We start from the raw sequence: 22,920 nt of genomic DNA on the forward strand, positions 1-22,920 counted from the left end.
TAGTCATCCAAGGATGGTCTTCTATAGGTAAAGATACCAGACACCTCATCCTAGAGGTGAAGCTCAGCTCAAGTCATTGCTACTTTGTAGCAATGAGCTTTCCCTGACAATTTTTCTCTTCTCTCAAATTCTACTGTCAAAACACAGCTCAGCATGCAACTGCATGACATACCTTGTACTGTTTTCTAATTGTGTCATACGTTTTCATCTTGTCTCCTCAAATGAACTGTATTCCTTGAGTGCTGGAACTACATCCTTCACTACATCTCCCATCGAGTCTACCAAGAGTTAAGCACATATTAAATCTCCACCAAGTACAGGCTGATTGGCTGACAGATACCTGGAGAGCAGCAGAATGATCATTTTGGCAGGCTAGCTCTTGCTCGACCTCTGAAACCTCCAGCAGGTTCCTCTCACTGACCAACCGAGACAACTCCCCAACCACAGTCACATGCTTTGACACAGTCCCAGACATCTTCTTGAACTGTGGATAATTCTCCACAAAGGCCTGTCAGAGGAAAAATTGGTGGGAGATTCTGAGTCATCATTTCTCAGCAGAGGATGAGTGAAAACAAAAAGACAATGTCTACCCACCCCTGCTGACCAGAATAAGATTTCTACAGCTCATTTCGCAATGAACAAAAACAGAAGAGCTGTTAGGTCTTGAAATAATGAGTTTTAGAAGAATGCAAAATGGGTACAATGGGTACCAAAGAAATTAGGACTTAACTGAAAAAAAGGGATCTCAGAAAAGAAGTCTCAAAAAAGACAGGCTAAATAGGTGACAAAAAAGATTCTGGATTCTTCCAGCTTATGCTAGAACACTTATAAATTTTAACCATTTCCATAGCAACCCATTAGTCACACATGTTTAATTTACCTTCATATCTGCTATTGATTCTAGTTTTTGTTGTTCTTTCGGTTTCTTTTTTTGGAAGTCTTCCATGAGATTCTTGATGTTGCTGCCAATCTCAGCAAAATTCAGGTACATGTTCTATGTAAAAGCAAGGAAGAGACATGGCTTGGTAACACACAGTCTGACTATCCCACAGTTTAAAAATGAGACATGACCAAGAATCTCTTACGTAGCTAGAAATGAGAGGAGAATAGAACGTTACCATAATTACCCAACTTGGACTTAGGCCAAGATAGTTATACCAACACCTCTACTATTCTCTCAAAGTGCTACTGGATCAAGAGGGGGCAATATCAATATGGTATATGATTATATTGAATTCACATTGCTTAATACAGCAAGATTATTTCTTTGCTAGTTTATTCAATATTAATTATGCAGATTTTTACCAAGATTCTTTACCAAGAAATGGTGTTAAGGGGTCAGAATGAAAGTTATAGGTTTCCTCTGGAGATGTGGATTACATACACACGGATACATATTTGTGTTGTGTATATATATATATATATATATATATATATATATATATATGTAAACACATGTAAATAGCTGGACTACAGATGACATCGATTTATCTTTCATATCAAATCTCGCCTACTTCTACTAGCTCCCATGCTACCAATCCAACAATACCCTTCTTTTTTTTTTCCCACAATACCCTTCTTGTAATTAAAGAAATCACCTACGTTGGCATAGAATTCATCATTGTCAGCAGATAAGACCACTTCTCTCAGGTCTTTACTGATCCCTGGTACTCGAGAAAGGTCAATCCGATTGTTGTTTATACCCAACAGTTCATGGACCATGGCCTGATATGTCCACTAAATAAAAGGTGTACAACAAGAAAATAGGTAACTATGTTAAACCAAAGAAATCTTTAAAATGTAGCCAACTCAAAAGGGCCTTAAAATAACAATTCACTCAGAACCTTAAGTACATGTAACTTGTCTATTCAGTTTAACTAGTACTAACAATTTGTATTATAATGAACATCAACTGTCACTTAAATTGGTAAAACACTAAAAATTCAAAGCGCCTCTATAGTTTCTATTTTACATTTCTGGAAGAAGGGCAACAAAGATTAGCCTATCTGATAGAAAATAAATGCAATATCTACCATGAGTTCCAAATCTTTGCCTGCAAATTACACATCTATTTTTGGCTTCACAGACAGAGCTATACTGGTCCTGCAGTTACAAGCTGTACCATTTCCTGTGAGCTTTTGTGGTTTTCTGCCGCACGAGGAGTGTGCTCTTGCAGATCTGTGCGGTGCTATATTTATCCTGGGAACACTAATATTATCAGAAGGAAACTCGTGAGTGGATCAAAACACTGGCATACTCGGAAGCTTGCCTTAGCATCCATTTTCTTTTCCATTTCTGCTCAATTTGAATTGAAAAGAAAACTCAAAGTTTTCCAGAAAATGAATTTATCTGGTAAAATTGGTCAGAACCCTTGCCCCTTTCTGGAGTTATTGTTATTTGTAGAGGGCAGATTATTGCCCATGAAAAATACTTAAGTTCCTCAGAAAAAGTGTTTGTTCATCACCTCTCCTAGTTATGGATATATAAGGGAGCACCCAAACTTAGTACAAGTCTTTCCCTGCATTTCATATTACAGCTAGGGTTCCAATTAGTGTGAATAATGAATCGTGTGAAGTGGTTGAATTATTCTAATTTGCACCGTAGATTTCCACTGGGCTCGGGTCAGTGACAACATTTCACATAATTATAACTTTGAATAGCGCAAATTCGTGCAACTACTTCAGGGGATTCATTATTCCCACTAATCACAGCCTAGCTACATATTTAAAATGTAATGAATATAAAAGGTCTGTAGATTAAATTTTAATTCTTGATCCACTAGAAAGTGCTATTCAGGTATATTTCACTTTAAGTAAAACTAATGTATGAAAATTTAGACTTACCAAAAAATAAATTAGGAGTTGATTAATCATATGTACTCAGGGAACTTCTTTTTGAAAGGGATCTTACAGCTAGCTATTCTTTAATAAAGCAGAGAACACTTTTTACTGTAAAGTGTCTGAACCATATTCATAATCATTTGATTTGCACACAATAACTCAATCACATCAATCAATGTGAATTTGCACTATAGGTAAGTCTCACTGTATACAACAATGGTTTGTGATTTCATGGGGTGGAAGTTTCCTCCTCAGATACAAATCACAATTTAACCATGTGCTTTCATCATAGGGGTGCTTATCCATTTTTTTTTTTTTCCGGAAAAGACACCAGAAACTTTCCTGTATTTCTTTTAATATTTTATGGATTCAATGTAACACTTAGGCTGTTCATCTGTTATCTGTCACTCCTTAGTTAGAAGAGCAGCTCATTTCCTTTTCTTGTGATATTGGTCTTACACCATTTCTCACAGGTAAGTCATAACTGGTAGGATACTTATACCCTCTATGTATCTTTCCATTGCTAACTGGGTGACTTGTAATTATGATTCTTTGGAAAATGGTATTCCATTATTTGCAATCATTCACCATCACAAAAAGAATATTGAGTTTTTTTAAATAAGCTTTTGTGGCAATGAGCAGTATGGAATCACTGAAAATTGTGTATAACTTCTGCAATTACAATCCAGCATGACCTTCTCTTTAGATCAATTTCAGAAGTGGTCTACCATTCCTCCAAAGCACCCATTCAATACACGCGTATAGGTGGACCAAGTCAACGGGTTGCCTGTCCAAGCTGGTCAACATGTGCTCATGCTGACTGTATTTTTCCTCTACAGACAACCGAGACGATCTCTGAGGAGCCTTCTGGGGCTGGATGCAGTCAGCACAGTCTGTTAGAGAGGAACCTCTGCAGAGCCTCTCCTTCCAAAGGGTTTTGGACAGGATACTCTGTGACCCAAGAAACATATTTTCCCTTGATATTATTGTAGAATAGGAATAAATTGAGAAGTTGTGCCTTTGATGACAAACTAAAAATGGTGTCATGACACACAAGAAAAGGATGGCCGACAATAAAGTGGCAAAAGATGGGTCCCCATATCTACTCTATTTCCACTGTCACATCCCATTTCCATAAAGGTCAAGCGTTCTGATTTTTCCCTTCTCCCATGTCTACAAAGGGCCATGGCACCTGATTAAGCAGTGGAGTTATGGCGTCATCACAGCGATCCAAAATCAGCAGCAGTGGAGGGACTTCAGTTCTTCGGAATTCAAAAAGCTCATACTCTTTAGTTATCACTTGCTGTGTGTAAAAAAGGGAAAGTCTGGTCACCAAATGGCCACAGATGGAGACCATGTAAATAACAAAAGAGTGAATAAGGAGCACAGTGACGTGACTGAATGCTGTTTGCGCCAGCACGGACTTTTCACAAAATTATTCAAAAGCTCCTTGTAAAGTGAATTTAGAAGCATCCTAATTCACACGAATTGGGGATGAAAATCCTTGTTTTCTGGGTAGTTAAACTGAGATGTAAACGAGTTATATAACTTGTATACTGTCAGCAGAACTAGGGACAGAACCCAGGAATTTTAATTCTTAGCTTCTTAGTTTTTGTCCTTTAACTCGGAATACATTACAATCTAGCCTCCTTTGCTAGTGAATCTAGGTCATGTTTTCAGTGAATGTTTGGAAGTGGAACCACTTAAGCCTTCACTTTAAAAGTATGTTTCTTAAATATGAAAAGGGGTTTTGAAAGAATCCCCTCAAAATCATCTTCTGTCGACAGCTGAAGAGCCTAGAGAAAAGATGATGTGGCACAGTACTGGGCATGTCTCACCTTCACACATTCAGCAAGTCTTTTTGCTGAGTCTGATGAAAGCTGGTAACGTATCATGGGACATTTCTTCAGGGATAACAGAAGAGCTGTCAGTCCTTGGGTTGTCCTAGATAGCTGGGCTGGATCCCAATTTCGACCCTGCAGGTTAAGATGATAAGCCCAAAAAAGTAATTTTCATTCCTTACATGCTCAACTTATAGGTGTAATAATTCCCATCAGGTAAAATAACTGAAGTATTTGCCCTTTTTCCTACCTGGCAACAACCCAAGATATTGAGGGAAAACAAATGTGGATTCACAGCAATGTAATCACCATAAAACTCCTGCAAATAAAGAGCACCAACATCAGTCTTCACACCAACACGTCTTTATCTTGTAGTAACATACACAGTTTAACAACAAAGTGTTTGCTCAGAGGCACAAACATAGATTATATCAATTCAATATACAGTAAAAGTCTGTAACGTCCAAGCCATTCCTCTTTGTGCTGACAATACAAAAATAAAACCATCCCTGGCCCTAAGAGCTTACATTCTATTCAAACAATGAACTGACCTTCCTCAGGGAATACCAGTTAATAAGAACAGAAGATGTAGTGAGGAATGTGGCATAACACTGTAGACGGAGCAGTCCATGGAGTCAAGAGTCCTACACACTGACAGATAATGACGACCCAGCCATAGATGAGCTGCTTCACCTCTTGGTGACCCTAAGCACTCTATCAATCATCAAGTACTTATAAAATGTTTACCATGTACCAGGCACTATGCTAGAGGCTGTGATCACTAAGACAAAATCTAAACAGTCTGTTCTTCAGGAGTTTCAATTCTACAGGACATTATATTATATACAAAATATATATGAATCAAACATGGTAGTTTCAGGGGTTGGTCAGTTGATGAGCATTGCTATTTGCCACATACAGGGCCAAGTACTGGGAATATAAAAACAAGTGAAAACGGCCCCTATCTTTGAGGAGCTCACAGTCTCATGGGGGAGACACACACACGGCAACAATGAGGTGCACAGAAGATGTATATAGAATAGATGTGAGGTCAGGGGAAGGCACGAGCAGTCATGGGGACTAGGAAAGGAGAAGCTGGCACCAGAGCTGAGTTTTGAAGGAAATATGAGAAATTAAGAGGCAGAGGATAGGAAAGCAATCATTCCAGGTATGGCAGATGGTCAACGTGACTAAACTGCAGAACTCAATGAGTCAAGGAAAGTGTAAGGCCCAGGTTGTGAGGAACTTTAAATGCCAAACAAAGGAGTTTATATTTTATTTGGGAGGAACCAGGTAGCCCATGCAGTTTTCTGAGAGGGTGTGAGGGTGTGTGTGTGTGAGTGTGTGGTGTGTAAATGGTCAAATCTACATTTTAGTAAGGTTACTCCGGCAGCTTTGTGGACAACAGATGGGAGTGAGGATATTCATGCAACTGGAAGATCAATTAGAAGACTAATGAGATAGTCCAGGTGAGAGGGGATGGACCTGAGTTTAGGTGGTGGCAGCGTGAAGGGAGAAAAGGGGATATAACCAAAAGATTGAGTGAGGGTAGAAATGACAAGATTTGGTCATAGACTGGATAAATATAGGGTGAATGACAGTGAGGAGTTGAGGTTTTGAACCTGGGTGACTGGGAGGGTACAACAATAATAGGTAAGTTCAGAAGAGAAGAGAAAGATAATGATTTCTGCTATGAAAAGGCTAAGTTTGGGAAGCCCATAAGGAAATCCAATTTGAGATGTCCAAAAGGCGATTAGTGATGAGGGACTCAGACTCAGGAGAGACATGAGGGCTGAATACATAAATCTGAGAATCATTTACATGGAAATGATCACTGAACCCATGGAAGCTCATGAGATAACCAAATGACATAGAACAGAGGCAGAAGAGGGCTCAGGAAAGAGCCTCAAGAGATATATACGTATCATTAATAGGCATGACCTGGATGAAGCTCCAGCAAAGTAGACTGTGAAGGAGTAGGCCAGAAGAGAGTAGTGTCATGAAAACTTAGATGGGAGGAAAGGGTGATCAACAGTATTCAGTGCTACAGACTGGCCTATACAATGCAACAGAATTCAAGGATGAGGACTGAGAAACAGCCGAGAATTCGTGATTAAGAGAACACTGGTTTCACTTTAGAGAGAACATTTCAGTTGAATAATGAGATCAGAAGCCAAATCACAGAGACTTTAGAAGACAGTGGGGGGAAGGAAGTGGATGCATCTACTAGGCGGCTTTCTTAAGGAGTTTAGCCAAGAAGGAGAGGAGAGGATGATAGCTAGTGGGAATGGGTCAATCAAGTGAAGATTTTTTTAAGAATGGAAGAGACAAGAGTATGTCTGTAGAAAGCAGGGAAGGGTATGAAGATTAGAGAGCAGGAGTGGGGAAGGAGGCCAATCTGTAAAAAAGGGGATAGGGTCAAGTAGGCATGCACAGTAGCAGGCATCAGCAGAAAGCTGTGGGTCCTGGAAAAGGGTTCATGTTTAAGCTAAACTGTGAAGAAAACTATGGATTCAAAGAGAGAGAGGTGTAGAGGAAGTAGAGACTATAAGTGTCAGCTAAGCTGCTGATGGTTATCAGCAGAGGAGGGAGTTTCCATACCAGGAGTTCTTCACACTGATGAAATCATAGACTCAGGAAAGAGAGACATACACAGACACAGTAATAGTTGTAGCAGCAGCAGCAGAAGTAATGTCTTCCATACAGTAAGACTAAGTAGAGACTAAACTGAGCAGCAATGTGCCTATGTATAAATTATTTTTCCATTGAACATACTATTTTCAGTAGGTAAAAATATAAGCAATTAAACAGGCTGTCCAATCTATCAGATGAAAAAAAACAATGCAATTCAGTGCATCCTTTGGGGGGAGAGAGGAGTGATTACTATATTTAAAATAGGCCAATCTACATAGTCATTTATTAAATCATTATACTCTTCTGAAAAAAAAAACATCAGTTATTTTTCTGCCTTTAAGGCATAATATTCTTCCCAACATGCACATATCATAGACTTATTCAAGGATGCAATACTATCTGAGAATAAATAGATGCCATGATGCTGTTCTATGGTGGTGCGTTATAGAGCACTTGTTATCAATGTTTAGGAGTCTCAAGGCTTTGGTCCCTCTATGACAGGTCTATTTTTCTACCTGCTCATTATCTTGGAATGTATAAGGGGAAAAACAGTTCTTTAAGGAAACATAAAAGATATGTCAGGGAACCAAGATGTTTACCTGAACCTCAGCCACAACTTCCTGTTCATCAGCCTCAGCCAATGACTTCACATCACTCTTGCTGATCACGTTACTGAAATCTGAAACAGATATATGAGCTTCAGCAGACTCAGAGGAGATCCACTCTGGAGCAATTAGGCATAAATGAAACTGGCAGTTAGTGATTAATGAATGAACAAGGTTGGGTATGCATGTATGCCAAAGTCAAGAGTCTGAAAATTGGGGTTAGGACATGGCCATCTTAAAAGTGAGGCTACAATTGATAGGAAAATTTATTATGATTTAAATCATAATAGATATTCATTTCAATTTGTTCTTTTAAAAGTTTTGTGATATAGTAAGATAGCAACAGACTTTGGGCTAATAAAATGTTGGGACTGACTGCCTCACACTAAATTTAAAACATAATCTTTGAATGGATATTAACCAATGATGTGCTAAGTACCGAAGAAATAAGCAGGTCTGCTTCTTGCTCCATATACTCATAGTCTAAATCAGACTAATCTGAACTAGAAGGTGAAAGCATCTCTTAACATAGCAAAATAAACATTAGATTTACAGCCCATATATGTCTCAACCCAAGCATGAAGGAACTCTCCCTAGAGGAAAAAGGGGAAGCTCCTCTCAGTACCCATTCAATTCTTGGCCTCAAGGTAGAGGCTTTCTGCCAGGAGACAAAGCAAATGAGTGGTTCTATTACACTCAGGCTTGTGTGTAAGAGGTCCAGAGAACTGCTGCACGATGTATATGAATCAACAGGGAGAAAAGCATCTACCAAATCCTGTGAACCTGAGCGGCCTGGGAACATTATGGGAGGACAGTGTATAGTGGGTAAGCTTGCTGTTATTCTTCTGAAAGATGATTTACTTTAAGCAAACAAGACTTTATTTTTAATAAAGATGTGCAGGTATATAGCTGTTAAACTAAACCTTGGCTGGGACCAAATAACTGAAGTCCCTAAGACCTTTAATACTGTTCTGATACCCCAAATTATTAAGCTTGAAAACTAGCTGAAGGGGTCACATTTCATACTTCCCCTTTTGAACTTGATCTGCAAGATTCTTTTCCTCCAACTGTACAGATCAACCATGACATCTAGAGGTGAGAAGATGCAATTCAATTCAATTTTATCAAGTGCCTACTATGTGTATGGTACTGTTCTAGGGGCTGGCACTACAAAGACAACCACTTGCTTTCAAGGAGCTAATTCCACTTGGGGAGAGGGGGATATAACAGGTACACTAAGAAGTAAATGTAAAACAATTAGAGAAGAAATCTAGCAGTAGCAGTGGGGGAGAAAGGGAGAGGCTTTATGTAGGCATCACCTGAGATAAAGATGAAGGAAGATAAGGATTCTAAGGGCAAAGGGTCAGGAAAGCAGGCATTCCCTGCTACCGAGAAGGGAGATGAGCTGCTGAGTCTGAAGAGTGACAAAGAGAGCAATTAGGCTGGTCCACAGAGCCACTGGAGGGAGCTGTATAATTATATGTATGGAAAGGTAGGTCAGACTGTAAAGGGTCTTTAAAAAAAAGATTTATTGATGGCTTTTGCTTTTCATACCACAATCATTTCCTGATAGCTGCAGTCCAATGCCAATGTTGGAACCTCTCTTGTGACAAAGCAAAACCAAACACAACAACTGTCTGATTACACACACAGAGGTCACCCCCTCTCAAGGGAGAGAAGTGAAGTATGTTCCATTGTCTGGCCCAATGGACCATTTGGTCATTGCAATTATTCAGCCCTACTACCTTTCAGCAGTTTCTGCTTACATTACTTCAGAACTGTGTATACTGCTCTCTTGTTTCTGCTTTCTTTCCTCTGACTCAGTTGCTCCAGTTTACACAAATGTCAGTTGAAGAGTTTGAATGTCATTATCCTAGAGACAGTAGGGAGACACTGAAGATTTCTGAGTAGCCGGCTCTACAGTTTGGTAATATGAACTTGTCAGTTCTGTGGCAGACATATTGTAGAAAGAGAGAGATTGGAAGCAAGCAAACCAAGTCAGGTTGTTTTAGTGGTCCAGATGAGGGGTGACCAGGGCCTGAACTAGAGTAGTGTCTTGTTAAGAGAAGGGGATAGATTTTGGAAGGGCACAATCAGCAAGGCTTGGTAACTCAACTGATAAGAGAGGTGACAGAATTGTCAAGAATGACTCCAAGGCTAGGAACCTTGGTGTCTAGAAGGATAGGAGTATCCTCAAAAGAAACAGAGGTATTTGGGGGAAGCTTGAATAAGAAGAAAAGAGAAAAAGTTACATGATTTTTGGATACTGAATTTGAGATACCAATGAGTTGGTTGATGGAACTGAAGTTTAAAAGGGGGGGGGAGACTGTAGATATAAGTTTGAAAATTATCTTGAGAGAGATAGTAATTAAACCATTGGGTGCTGACAAACTCATTAAAAGAGATAGAGAGAGGGAAGTGCAGAGGGCCTACGTTATCTCTTTAGGGGATGTACTGCTTAGGGAATGAGAGATGAATGATGATAGAGCACAGGAGACTGAGGACTAGTAAGAAAGGAGGGACCCAGGAGAGAAAAGTGTTTTGGAAACCAAGAGAAGAGAGTATGGGGGAAAGGGTTGACCAGTGGTATCAAAAGCTGCAGAGAGGTCAAATAGGATTTGGACTACGAAAAAGTCATCAGATTTAGCAGTTATGGGATTATTAGCAATCTTGAAAAGGATTGTTTGGTTGAGTGGTGAAGGTGGAAGTTATAATGCAAATGGGCGAGGCATGAAGGAGAAGGAAGCAAACAGAAGCAATGAGAGTAGGATACCGTTTCCTTGTTTAGCTATGAAAGGAAGAAAAATGATGAGAGGATAATTTTGGCTTTGGCAGGGTCAAGTGGAAGTTTATGGATAGGGAGATGCAGGCATGTTATAGGAACAGGTAAGGATCCTGTGGACAAGGAAAAATTGAAGATAGGAAAGAGAATGCTTGAGAGGGCAAGTTTCCAGGAGAAGTGGGAAAGGGTGGGCTCAAGGGTCCAAGTGGAGGAAGGACCACTTCTTCCTCAAAGACTCTACACTGAGAACCAGAAACAAGAGCTCATGGAGCTGCCAAACTCCCCAGGGAAATGAAAAATGCAGTAATTGTACCTCAGATAAGTCTTAAGGGCTAAGATTATCCCCACTATAGGCAGTCTTTTGAAAAGAATCTATATATATGTAATATGTATACATACATATTACATATATATATATATATATCTCCTATATAACAATCTTGACTTAGATCCAAACCTAAGAATTGCTCAGTGTTGGGTTCTTATGATATGTGTGATGATAAATTTATAATTCCAGCTCATGGAGAGAAAAAACAAGGAAACAGGAACTGATTTTAGCCCAGCAGGCAAAGTCATTCAACATGAACTTTTCTTACTACGATATTTATCAATATCAAACAACAACAACAACCCACCCCAAAGCTTTTATTTCTTTATATATTTTAGTGGGGGAGGCACTTGAAGCTATTAGTACAAGAATCAGGAAAAGCCTCATATAGGGGGGTAGCATGTAGGATGAGCTCTGAAGGAAACTAGTGAAACTACTTATCCAAATATCTGCACCTCTATAGACCGTGTGTGTGCTGGGGCGGGGGGGGGGGGGGGGGAGGGGGGGGCGCCTAGCACTAGCACAGTGCCTGCCATATGATGGGCTATAAGGCAATGTTTATTGAATGGAGCAAAAGGGCAAAGCAGGATATGAAAAAAATTGCCCTGTATTTCACTGTATTTTTTCCTCTTCTTCCACAATAAGGAAGGGACATCTGTGCCTTAGTTTATACAAGTATAATATCGATGTCTTTCTGATCAGAGGAATAAAATGTGACCATTTGTATATTTTGACATTTGAAAATGCCTCAAAAAGCAACAAAAAACTTATTTTTGATATTATCATTTCTTTTCTTAAATGTCAATAACTTATGGTAATTATATTCAGCTTTCTATACTAGGATAATGGCTATCTGATCTTTCAATACTTGAATATAAGACAATAAAAAAGAGAAAACCAAATATATAATGATATGCTTTGATGATCCCTTAATCTATAGTATGACAAGGTATGTCTAACAAAAAAATTTAACTTGCACAGAACTAAACATACCAAAAAGAAAATTAAGTACTTACAAATAAAATACACACTATATTTCGGTCTTCGGAGCTCCTGAATTAGGCAATCCACATTTTCCTTATCAAAAAAACAATGTTAGAGTAAAGACTTCAGTCAATAAATAATAGTAATGATAACCCATTTAATGGATCCATTCAATTATTCATGAAGCGTTTACAGTGTGCCTACAGTGATACTAGGCACAAAGAGAAATACAAAAAGGGTTTTATAACACAGGAAGAAAAGATGTGTTGTTTTTTTTTAAAGGCCAAGGTTTTAGATGGTAGAGGCCAGAATTGATAGCACACCTCAAATAGTAACAATTCAAATATATCTTGACTCCTGTTTATATTCTTTGTATCGTGTTCAGACTTGGATACAAAAATCTGCATAAACCTGGACATAAGCTCAGGGTACATAGTACCTTTGTAGGTCGAAGAAAACAAATCGCTTTCAGGTGTTTCATGGTCTCTCGATTCAGAGAATCAATCCGTTCAAAAAGGTATACTTCCTTCTGAAGAATCTCTGATTGTGTGTACACCATACTTACTATACCAGTCTAGACATAAAAAAAGAACCAAAATTACATTGCTCCAAAAGGACAAATACCAACTTTACTACAGAATCATTTCTAATCTCTCTTCATTACTACTTAATTGGGTACTTTACATGCTATCAGATTTAATCAACCAACAAGCATTTATTAAGCACTAACTTTGGGCCAGGGAACTACTAAGGTTTAAAACAAAATTGAATAATCCCTACCCTCAAGGAAGTTACATTTTATTGGAGGAGACAAAATATACATACATACAAAACACAGGATAACAGTGATGACATTTTTTGAGTACTGGCAGGCTTTTTTTTACAAGAGGCATAGAGAGCACAATATTAGACTAGAAAAAGCATGGTTTCTGTCTACATTTATTTACACTAGAATTCCAAACAGACTTTCTGCCACAATAACAATAGCTGAAAATATATACTAGTTCAAAGATTACGCCCCCCACACCCACCCCAAAGCCCTTAACATACATTATTATCTCATTTACTCCTGAAGAAAACCTTGTGAGGTAGTTATTACTTTTTAGATTTTACAGACGAGGAAACTGAGTCAGGAAGGTTAAATGACTTGCCTATTGTTACACTGTTAGTATTAGTCAGGATTTGAAACAAGGCCTCTCTAGATTCAAATCCAATGCTCATTTTGATGTGCTACATATCTCAAGTTGAAAAAAACAAGTTTAATTTGCACTTTAAAAGCATGAGAGGAAGGAGCAATAACCTGTAATCTCAGGTGAAACCCCCAAAGCTACAATCAGAAATTAAAAGTCTGACTAAGAGTTAAAGGTCCATCCCTTCCCATCTCACCATTCACCAGCCATCTGCCTTGTCCATTTTCAGTCCCCGGCACACCCAACTTTGTGAATCCATGTCTCAGTTTTGGAACTGGCTTCCTGGAGCTGAGCCATCTTGACAGGTGACTGTGTTAATCAACTGTATTCACTACGACTTGACAGCCCTTTACATTTTCCCCCACCCCTTTCCCATGTCTGCCTCAGGACACAATACTCAATTCCAGAGTTCAATTCCTTCCCAATGGATTCTAACTTCCTTGCCTGGCCACCACATTCCTGGAGACAGGAGACCTTGCCCCTCCAGTTAAGATGTGGGCTCCTCAAGATCAGGGACTCAGCTCCTAGCACACAGTAGGCAGTTAATCAATGCTTTTAATTCGTTCTTCAGTGCTCAGTCTCATACCTGTAGACCTTTTCTTGAAAGGGACATCTAAGCACGCCTATTAGGGCTGTGGACCAGTTGCTTAGGAAGAGTTTCCTTGTCTCATCAAACTGCTTAGTTGACAGGAACAGGATTCTAGGGAGGAACTAAACTCATTTAATTGGAAACCCACTGGTAGGGTGGTGCCCAACTTACAGAATTAAAACCCCAACCTTTCCTGATTCCCTTTAATGATAGTCCTTTCCCTCTAAGATTATCTCCAATTTATGTGTACAAACATACAGGGTAAATGGGAGGTAATCTGATATACACGCACATACATACGTGTATAATGAGTATATATATGCACATAGATAAGACATAAGTGATATTTACATAGACACATATACACGCACACAGCATAAAAAGGAGGTGATCTAAAATATACGTATATAAACGTATGTGTGTATATATAATCCTATATACATCAGTGTTTTCACGTTTTCTCCCCATTAAACTGTAAGCTCCTTGAGGGCAGGGGCTGTCTTTTATTTTACTCTCTATCCCAGGCACTTGGCACGGTGCCTGGCACATAAAAGGCGGTTATAAATGTTTACTGACTGTACACACTTAATGAAATACTAAATCTCACCACCGAGGAAAGCCCAGCTTGCTGAGGACGGGAGAGGAAGAGAAGGGGCGGGCTACGGAACCGAAACCAAACTCACCGTCTCCTTATCCATGAGAAGTACTTTCATGCTGGGCCCACTGTCCTCTATCATTTTGGAAATGTACTGCTTCACGGCAAAAACCACGTTCATGTTGGCAAAATGCAGGTTTTCGTACAGCAGCTGGCTCCCCACCCCCCCTGCAGAAGCAAAGAACCGGTCTGTTTATTTGGCAGGGCCGCCTTCCTCCGCCGCCACAGCTTTCGCTTCCGGGCGTGGGATTGGCCGCGAAGACTCCTGGGAGTTGTAGTCCTACGCAGGCCACGATCGGTCTGGCGCGACCCGCTGGGCCACGTGGTCTCCAGAAACCAATACTTTTTCGTGAGCCATTTTGAGACCTTTTCTCATTCATTCTTTTGTTTGCGCTTTTTATGCTATTCCCTAAGCCCCAGTTGGGGGATGGTGCTGGAGGCCTTTTGGACTTAGCTACAGTCAGGTGGCAAAGCGGATAGAGCTTGGGGCCTGGAGTCGGAAAGACTTCTCTTCCTGATTTCAAATTCGGCCTCAGACGCAAGCTGTGTGACCCTGGGCAAGTCACTAAATCCTATTTGCCCTAGTTTCCACGTTTGTAAAATGAGTTGGAGAAAATAATGGCAAACCTCTCCAGTATCTCTGCTAAGAAAACCCCAAATGAGGTCACGGAGAGTCGGGCACGACTGAACAGCAGCAGACAGACCGTGGGTCCCGAGGCCAGGGTAGAGGGTTGGGAGGTGGGATTTCCCACTGAGCGCGACCCTGCGCCGCTCCCCGTTCCAGGGGATGGGGTTTCTACTAAAAACGCAAAGGGTCTTTCTGAGAGGGGGAAGCAGCGCAGCACCAGCAGCGGCCGATGCCACCTCTGCTCCTCGGGCACAATCACTTGCTTTTTAGGGCCTGTTTTCCTCATCTGACAAAGGAGGGGATTGAACCGCGTAGGTCAGACTGTAAAGCTCCAGGTTTTCAGCATTGTTATGGAATGGATCTGTTTAAAGAGACTCCAGAGTAGGCGCTTTCTGAAAGAACAGGTCTGACGACATGGGACCTTGGTGCAGAGCCTAGAGCCATAAGTTTGCACAGGGAGCAGGTTTAAGTGCGAGCTGCCGAAAGGCCCAGACACTGGACGCTACCTTTAAGAAATCAGTAGGCTCGGGGGCGGGGCTGGGAAGTGAGCTACAGTTGGGGATGGGGTTTTCTTCCAGAAGGCGGAGATAGGACGGGAGTTTGCTGGGGGCGGAGCCAGGATCGCAGCTCTTTGACTGAGGCCGAGACCCTAGCAACGGGACTGAGAACGAGGCTGGTACTGGTAAATGGCTAACTGGAGGCGGGGCGGGGTTGGGACGGGAGCTCTCACTGGGGGCGGGTCTAAGGTGCCCAAATAGCGGATTCGAGGCGGGGCTAGAGCTCGAGCTCCTCCACTGGGGGCGGGGCTGAGTCAGTCCCTGGGTCTCCGGAGGGGGTCCGGGGATGGGGTCTACTAGTAGCATTCGAGGGCTGGGACCCCAGCGGTCTGACTGAGACCCTCTCGAGCTTTTGGGTAGGAAGGGCGCGCGAACCCGCGTGGGTTATCTGCCTTGAGCAAAGTGGAGCCACGCGCTGCCTTCACGCAGGTGCAGAAGCCGGTTAGGATTTGAATTCTGTACTTTGAGCCCCCAACGGCAGTCGGGCTGAGGGGAGACTGGAGGAACCTACGTCCCGTATGCGCTGGAAGGAAAGGGAGTTTATCGGGTCCGAAATGGGTGGGGTACTCTGCATACCGGGAGGGCGAGAAGGGATTTGCTTTTCTTTTTGCTCCTTGAAAGGAAAGGGAATCTCACATACTTTGAATTATTTATTAACAGGGAAACTTTGCAATGGAAACAAATCTTCTAGAGCCCAGAGGCTAAATGTATGCATTTCTGTGTTTGTACCTTCAGGTCTCCTCTTCACCATGCCATTTCTTGAAAAAGAGGGTAAATGTTTCTCCTTGCTGCATATGTAAGATGAGGTGTGAAATCGAACGCGGGCAAAAAAAAAAATCCCTCCCTCCCAGATGTGTATTGTAGTCCTTGGCGTGCAATTAAGTGGTTTTTTTTATATATGTGTTATTTTGTGACCATGAACACTTACATCAAGTGAAGAATTGAACATTAACAGAATGGCAGATGTAACAGTTAATGTTAACTTAAGCGAATTCCATTCCTTATAAGACTTTATTGTATTTATGACTGTTCAGATTGTAAATTCTTTCACCGAAACTTTTGTCATCCATTAAATCGTTAGCAACATACTTTAGGGAAACCAGAAAACCCTTAAGAATATCTGAGAATTGGTACAACTCAAAGCGTGTGAAATTATTAGCAGCTTTTTTAATCCTCTTTGATTTTTCTGTGTCCATCAAAAACAAAACAAAATCTTGTTTTCTGAGATGTCTTTGATTACGAAAGAGCCTTAGTGAGATGTGTAAATGATAACATTAGGTTAAAAACCCAATTGGGAAAAGTCTGATTATAGTAGATTAAAATGTGTTTAATATCAAATATTCATGTATTATAGAAAACAGTGAACCTATGTTGATGAAAAATGAAACACGCCTGCAAATCTTGTAAGTTAAGACTGACCACCTCCAGTGCTAGATTTTTTCTTCCATTAATTTATCCTAAACTAAAATGCATAAGATTATTCTAATTTTTTTAATTTGTAGAAAGAACAAGGAGCAGAGAAAGAGACTTGTTCATGAAATTTGTACTTTTTTAGATAGCAGTCAGTCTGTAAGTAATAAAGTATCCTGATGGTTATAGTTCAGTCAATTATAAAGTTTTGTGAGGGTGGGAAAAATGCCTGTTTTCCATCTCCTACAATTTTCCATGAAATGACCATTGACCTCAATGACAATTTAACATTATAGGGATATACAAGTATATAGGCCTTAAATGTTCTAAGAGAAATTATAAATAATTATTCAAGTTCAGAGCATGCCATCATGGTCCCCAACTTTGTCAGCCTGTTCTCTTCCTGAAGAAAATGTGTAATTCATTAGAAAACATCTTTTATTAAGAATTTTAAAAAATGTCAACCTTCCTCAAATAGAACTGAAACTAATGATAAAGTTGGAGGAGAGGGAGGGAAAAGCACTGTGCTTAAGCACTTTTGACAAATATTTCATTTGAGCCTCACAGTAACTTTGAGAGGTGGATGCTGTTATTATTCCTATTTTACAGTTTGAAGAAACAGAGGCAAACAGAGGTTAAGTGACTTGTGATTTGTTCAAAATAAACTCAGGGTTTGTTTTAGTTACAAATATGATAGTTACTTCATCTTGCCTTTAGACTTGATTGTTTCTTTTCAAAGTAAATTAAACAAAGTTATAACTAAATTTTGGAATAATTTAGGTAATACTTTTAGACAGTTGAAAAAGTATTAGTTTACATCTATATATCATTCTATCAGTAACAAAAGTTTCCAATATAGTTATCTGAAAAAAAATTTTTTTCATTAGGTCCAAGAAATTGATGCTTTAAGGACAGAAAACAGGAAATTAAAAAATGCGGTACTTATATTTGTATATTTTCTTTAGACTTGTAAATATCATGTATATGAATGAATAAATTAGAATATGATTACTTGAAAATTTTTCAGTTTTTTCCATAGTATATACTTTTTTTTTTACGGAATTTAATTACCCATTTTATATTTATTCAAAATCATCTTTCTTTCCATTAGAACTCAAGGCTTCGATATAAGACAAAGGGTATGTAATCTGAAATGAGTTATGTATTTCTCATTGGAATTAAATAATATAACAATTTCTTGGTTACTCAAGTGTTGATTGATTCTACCAACTCTACTTCTGTTTAAATCTTTCCTTAAAGAACCAACCTATATAGAGTACAGCAAAAGTGAAACTGAAGCTGACCAGTTTTCTCCTTGTGAACAACTCTAGAAAAATAATTGGAGTAGGAATTATATAAATTATATATATATATATGTATATAAATCTTTCAGAGCTGTGAATTTTGTGCTAATTTTGGTCCCTATTGACAAGAAGTATTGAGGTGACTGCTTTTAGTATGCTATAATTTCTATATGTCTTTTTAGCTACTATAATCACTTCATCTTACATCAATTTATGTTTGTAATTTTTTAAATTAGTGGAAAGGTATGATTTTCCTTGTCTTAGTGTTTGAAATATGTACAGTTTGTAAAAGATAGATGTCTCCCAGAGGAATGTATTCCAAAGTGATTTTTGAAAGCTAATTCACTATGATAAGAAACAGGAAGACTTTGACCATGTCATTTATTTATTGATGACATGGACAGAAGAGTCAGAGCAAGAATTTATTGCTTGAGGGAGATTTACATAGATAGGTTTTGTTTGGCATTAGGAATTCATTGGGAGTATTCATTAAGTGCCTACTATGTACTAGATACAGTCTAGACACAAAGACCCCAAAATGAAACAATCCCTAATGTCAAGGAACTGAGTTCTGTCCTTAAAGACATATAGAATAAATGTGTATATATTAAATACAAAATAAATATAAAGTTAAATTAGAAATTAGGAAGGGGACTTCCTAGTGTTTGGAATCAGGGAAAGCTTCGTGTATAAGGTGGTAGCTGAGCTATGTCTTGAAAGGAAAGAGAGATTTTATGAGGCAGAGATAAGAGGGGAAGATATTCCAGGCATGGGGGTTGGTAGAAAGGCATGGAGATGGGAAATAAAATGTATGTAATAAAGAAGAGGCCAATTTGGTAAATTGTAAAGTGCCAGAAGGGAAGTTTTATATAAAGCTCTACAATCCAACCAAACTGTTCATCTTTGTGCTTCTCACACTTGATTTCCCCTCTCTGTGCCTTTTTGAACTGACCAACTCCCGTGCCTGTAATTCACTCTCTTTTCATCTTTACTTCAAACAATCCTCTTTCAATACATTGCTTGTGTGTGTGTGTGTGTGTGTAAAAGCCAAACAGAGCAATTTATACTTGATTCTAGAGGTAAAAGGCCACCATTGGAGTTTATTGAGTAGGAGTAAGTGACATTCTCAGAATTCTAATGAAAGAAAACCACTTTGTTAGCTATGGAGAGTGGATTGGAATGGAGAGAGACTTGAGACAGAGAGACCAATTGCAATAGGCCAAGCAAGAGATGATAAGTACCTGAACTACTCTGTTGGCTGTGTGTATAAAGGGAAGGGGTTAGATACAAGAGATGTAGTATAGGCCAAGATGGAGCAACTCATTGGATATGAGGAGTAAATGGGAATAAGGAATTAAGGCTAATGCTGAGATTATAAATCTTAGACACTAAAAAAATGGTGGTGCCTTTGACAAAAAAAAAGGTAAGTTTGAAAGATAGGTGGGTTTGGGGGAGAGATGATAAATTTGGTTTTGACCATTGAGTTGAGTCTGAAATGTCCATATTGAAACGTCTAATACGGAATTTTTTTGGGACTGAAGAAAAGAGGATAGACCTAGGTTGCACCCACAGGTAGGGACATAGCCCTGATGATGATCCAGCAGAGGGTGTCAAACATATTGGAGGAGAATCAAGAGAAAATAGTGTTATAAAAACCCAGAGAGGAGAGAGAGTGGTCAACAGTGTCAAATGTAGGAGAGAGATGAAGAAGGATGAGGACTGAAAACAATCAGATTTGGTGGTTGAAATCGACAACTCTGGAGTTTTAGTTGGGTAATGTGATCAGAAGCTAGCTTGTAGAAGATCAAGGAGATGGGGGAGAAAGAAGAGCAAATAAGTATAGAAAATTTTTCCCCTAGGAGTTTGGTTGATAAAGAGAGCAAAGGGTGGGTGGCTAGGTGGCACAGTGAGTAAATCGCTGGCCCCAGAGTCAGGAGGACCCGAGTTTGGTTCCAGCCTCAGACACTTAACACCCACACAAAAAAACTAGCCGTGTAACCTTGGGCAAGTTACTTAACCCCAATTGCCCACCAAAAGACAAAAAAAAAAAAAGAGCTAAGGAGATGATAGCTTGTGGGAATTCTAAGGTTAGTAAAAGAAATGTTTGAAGGCAGGAGGGAATTAATCAGTAGATTGGGAGGGATTGAAGATTATAGAGAGAGGTGTTGATTTGGGGTGAGAGAAGACAAATGAGGATTGAATCAACTGCTAAAAGGATTGAATTCCTTGCTGAGTAGAAAATCTACCTGGTCAGAGGCTGGAGGAAGGAGGGAGGATGTCCAGGGATCTTGAGAACAATTAAACACTGATGAATGGCATCAATTTTGTCCCTGGAATGGGTTGAGAGAAGAGGTTTGGAATAGTTTCTATTGAAAGTGAGATAAGGAATCCATCAGGGAAGTTTGCCTTGTTCAATTAGGGTACAGTTGAGATTAGATAGCAGTTGACCCAGGCCTCTTAGTTTTGTGACTTTCTCCAGCTCTATTTAGCAAGTGGAAGTATTTCAGAAGAGAGATTTGGGGAGACATGAGCATGATAGGACAAGAAGGGGACAGATTCTAGAGTTGTGGACATTGGACGATTGAATTGGTCAGTTATTGTGTTGAGATTGGTTAGGGAGGAAAGTGAAGTCAAATCAAGAGTAATGGCCTGAGAAAGTGCTGAGGGGAAAAGGGATTGCAGTCAAGGTGGGGTGAAGAATAAGTTTAGGAAAGATGAGACATAAGGGAAAGGTAGAATAACAGGTCATGGTGAGATCCAGAGGGCGGCAGTTAAGGATTCATTTATTTCTTTCCTCACTATATGTTTATTTCTCTTATTGGACCATAACCTATCATTCCATCTCTCCCTTTGCCTCCCTGCTTCCAGTACTGATCTTTGTGCCCATGACCTGCAGCATGTTCACATGCCTCATACCAAGTGCCTCATCTTTCCTTCCCAGCCCCAGGCCCTTAGTGAAACAGTTCAGCTCTATACTATTTTGTCTGCACATCATTGTTTCCCCGTTAGACTGTGCGCTCTATGAGAACACTGGCTGTTTTTTGGTTTTGTTTTTTTACTTTTTTTATATCCCCAGCACATTACCAGGCATGTAGTAGCCCCTTAACAAATTCTTCTTTTTTTGATTTGTCTTTTGATCTCCTGCACTAGCGTGACATGGTATGTAGTAAGAACTTAAATACTTGTTGATTCATTTTTTGATTTTTCATAGAACTGGACAGCACGGATCTATTAGGTAGTTCACAGAAGAGCAGGTGAAAGGAAATTTAGTAAAAACATATTACTGGTTTATTTTGGTTCAACTAGTTGCTTTGGTTAAAACTCAGATGAATCAGGTGATTTGGTTCATATGACTTCTGTTTTGACCCAATTTAATTGAGTCAAGGGTGTACTATGGATCCACTTGCAGGACGGTCTGATGGGGTGGTATCTGGATGGGGTTCTTAGCAAACAAGTAAGAAAAGGGCAGCATTTAAGTGATTTTATTGCTAAAGATTCATTAAGAGCAAAGTTAGAGTAATTTTGTTCCCATCAGCAGTGCTTAGTTTCCAGGGAAAGCATCATCCTTTATTTTACACCAAGGCAATAGAAGTTACCTAGAAGGTGAAAAGTGAAATGAAAACTGTCATTGAAGGACATCACATCTGACATTCTTCACCCCCATTTTAAATAGGAATGTATGGCTCTGGCCTCCACCCTACAATTCTTCTCCTGTCCCACTCCTTGCATCATGAATTAGGTAGTTGAGAATGAAGCAGGGGCAGAGGATGATCCTTCTGTAGCATGCTTTTGGTTTTTGGTGGTGGCACATAGCACGGGGAGGGTAGGGGTAGTCTGCAAGTTGGGTTTTTTTTTTTTGCTTTGTCACATGGACTACAGAGGAAAAAATGGTTAACCATTAGCGTATTAGGTCTTTCTCTCTTCCCCATATCACCTCTTCTCTGGCTGACTGACTTATTTCAACAAACATTTGATGGGCTCTTGTGTATATATTTATATTTCTATCCATGTATAACATGGCTGTTCTTGCACTGAATTTTAATAAGCAAATTAGTGAATGTTAATCTTTTCTACCTAGATTGGGCATTAAAGAAAGAAGAATATGAAAAGTAAGTATTATCTTACATTCAATTGTTTCCTTCTATCTTGGAATTTTTTTTTTGAGATGAGATTTTTCTCTTGGGCTACATATGCAGCAGCCACTCCAGGACTGGTCATACCACTGATCTGCCTGGGAAAGACTTTGACCCCTTCCATTTCCAAACTGTGCTGGTTCACCCCTTCTTTGGCAGCCTGGTGGCTCCATGCTCCCAGGGGCTAACCATTTTGGTTCCAGATTTAATATAGACACCTGATGGGCTTTGTACCTGGTGCAACTCAGAACTTTCAAACTCAAACCATCTACCACTCCCACTCCTAGTAAGGATTATAGACCTGGCCAGCCTGGTGTGTAATTCTCTAAAATGACTAAGCAATTTTCTAGAAATATCTGCTTCAAAACATTATCCTTTAGAACAATTGTAGAAGATTTGGTTTTGATTCCTGACTCTGACACAAAGTGTGTGACTGTAGC

General features: G+C 39.6%; 2 protein-coding genes across 4 annotated transcripts in view; one reads left to right on the top strand and one right to left on the bottom strand.

Moving 5' to 3' along the window:
- Positions 1-14,723, bottom strand: part of VPS45 (vacuolar protein sorting 45 homolog) — a 67,184-nt gene extending 52,461 nt beyond the window's left edge. Inside the window, exons 1-11 of one of the 3 annotated variants that reach the window (XM_069090117.1) lie at positions 14,477-14,721; positions 13,791-13,904; positions 12,454-12,588; positions 12,047-12,107; positions 7,915-7,994; positions 4,932-5,000; positions 4,679-4,816; positions 4,033-4,143; positions 1,603-1,737; positions 881-994; positions 341-508 (exon numbers count right to left, since the gene is read on the bottom strand). In XM_069090117.1, coding sequence (XP_068946218.1) covers positions 341-508; positions 881-994; positions 1,603-1,737; positions 4,033-4,143; positions 4,679-4,816; positions 4,932-5,000; positions 7,915-7,994; positions 12,047-12,107; positions 12,454-12,588; positions 13,791-13,817 — 1,038 coding nt within the window. In that variant the 5' untranslated portion in view covers positions 13,818-13,904; positions 14,477-14,721. Of the gene's footprint in view, positions 1-340; positions 509-880; positions 995-1,602; positions 1,738-4,032; positions 4,144-4,678; positions 4,817-4,931; positions 5,001-7,914; positions 7,995-12,046; positions 12,108-12,453; positions 12,589-13,400; positions 13,524-13,790; positions 13,905-14,476 lie in introns of those variants that run through there. The other 2 variants (XM_069090116.1, XM_069090118.1) reach the window with 2 other exon arrangements.
- LOC138162232 (uncharacterized) overlaps positions 14,579-22,920 on the top strand; it is a 35,822-nt gene continuing 27,480 nt past the window's right edge. The window contains exons 1-5 of the mRNA XM_069089267.1: positions 14,579-14,797; positions 15,600-15,758; positions 16,369-16,404; positions 18,155-18,182; positions 22,426-22,456. Coding sequence (XP_068945368.1) covers positions 14,579-14,797; positions 15,600-15,758; positions 16,369-16,404; positions 18,155-18,182; positions 22,426-22,456 — 473 coding nt within the window. The remainder of the gene's footprint in view (positions 14,798-15,599; positions 15,759-16,368; positions 16,405-18,154; positions 18,183-22,425; positions 22,457-22,920) is intronic.

The sequence above is a fragment of the Petaurus breviceps genome, unplaced genomic scaffold, assembly GCF_028583685.1.
Source record: "Petaurus breviceps papuanus isolate PSGF00001 unplaced genomic scaffold, PetGlider_PUasm1.0 186, whole genome shotgun sequence".
NCBI lineage: Eukaryota > Metazoa > Chordata > Mammalia > Diprotodontia > Petauridae > Petaurus > Petaurus breviceps.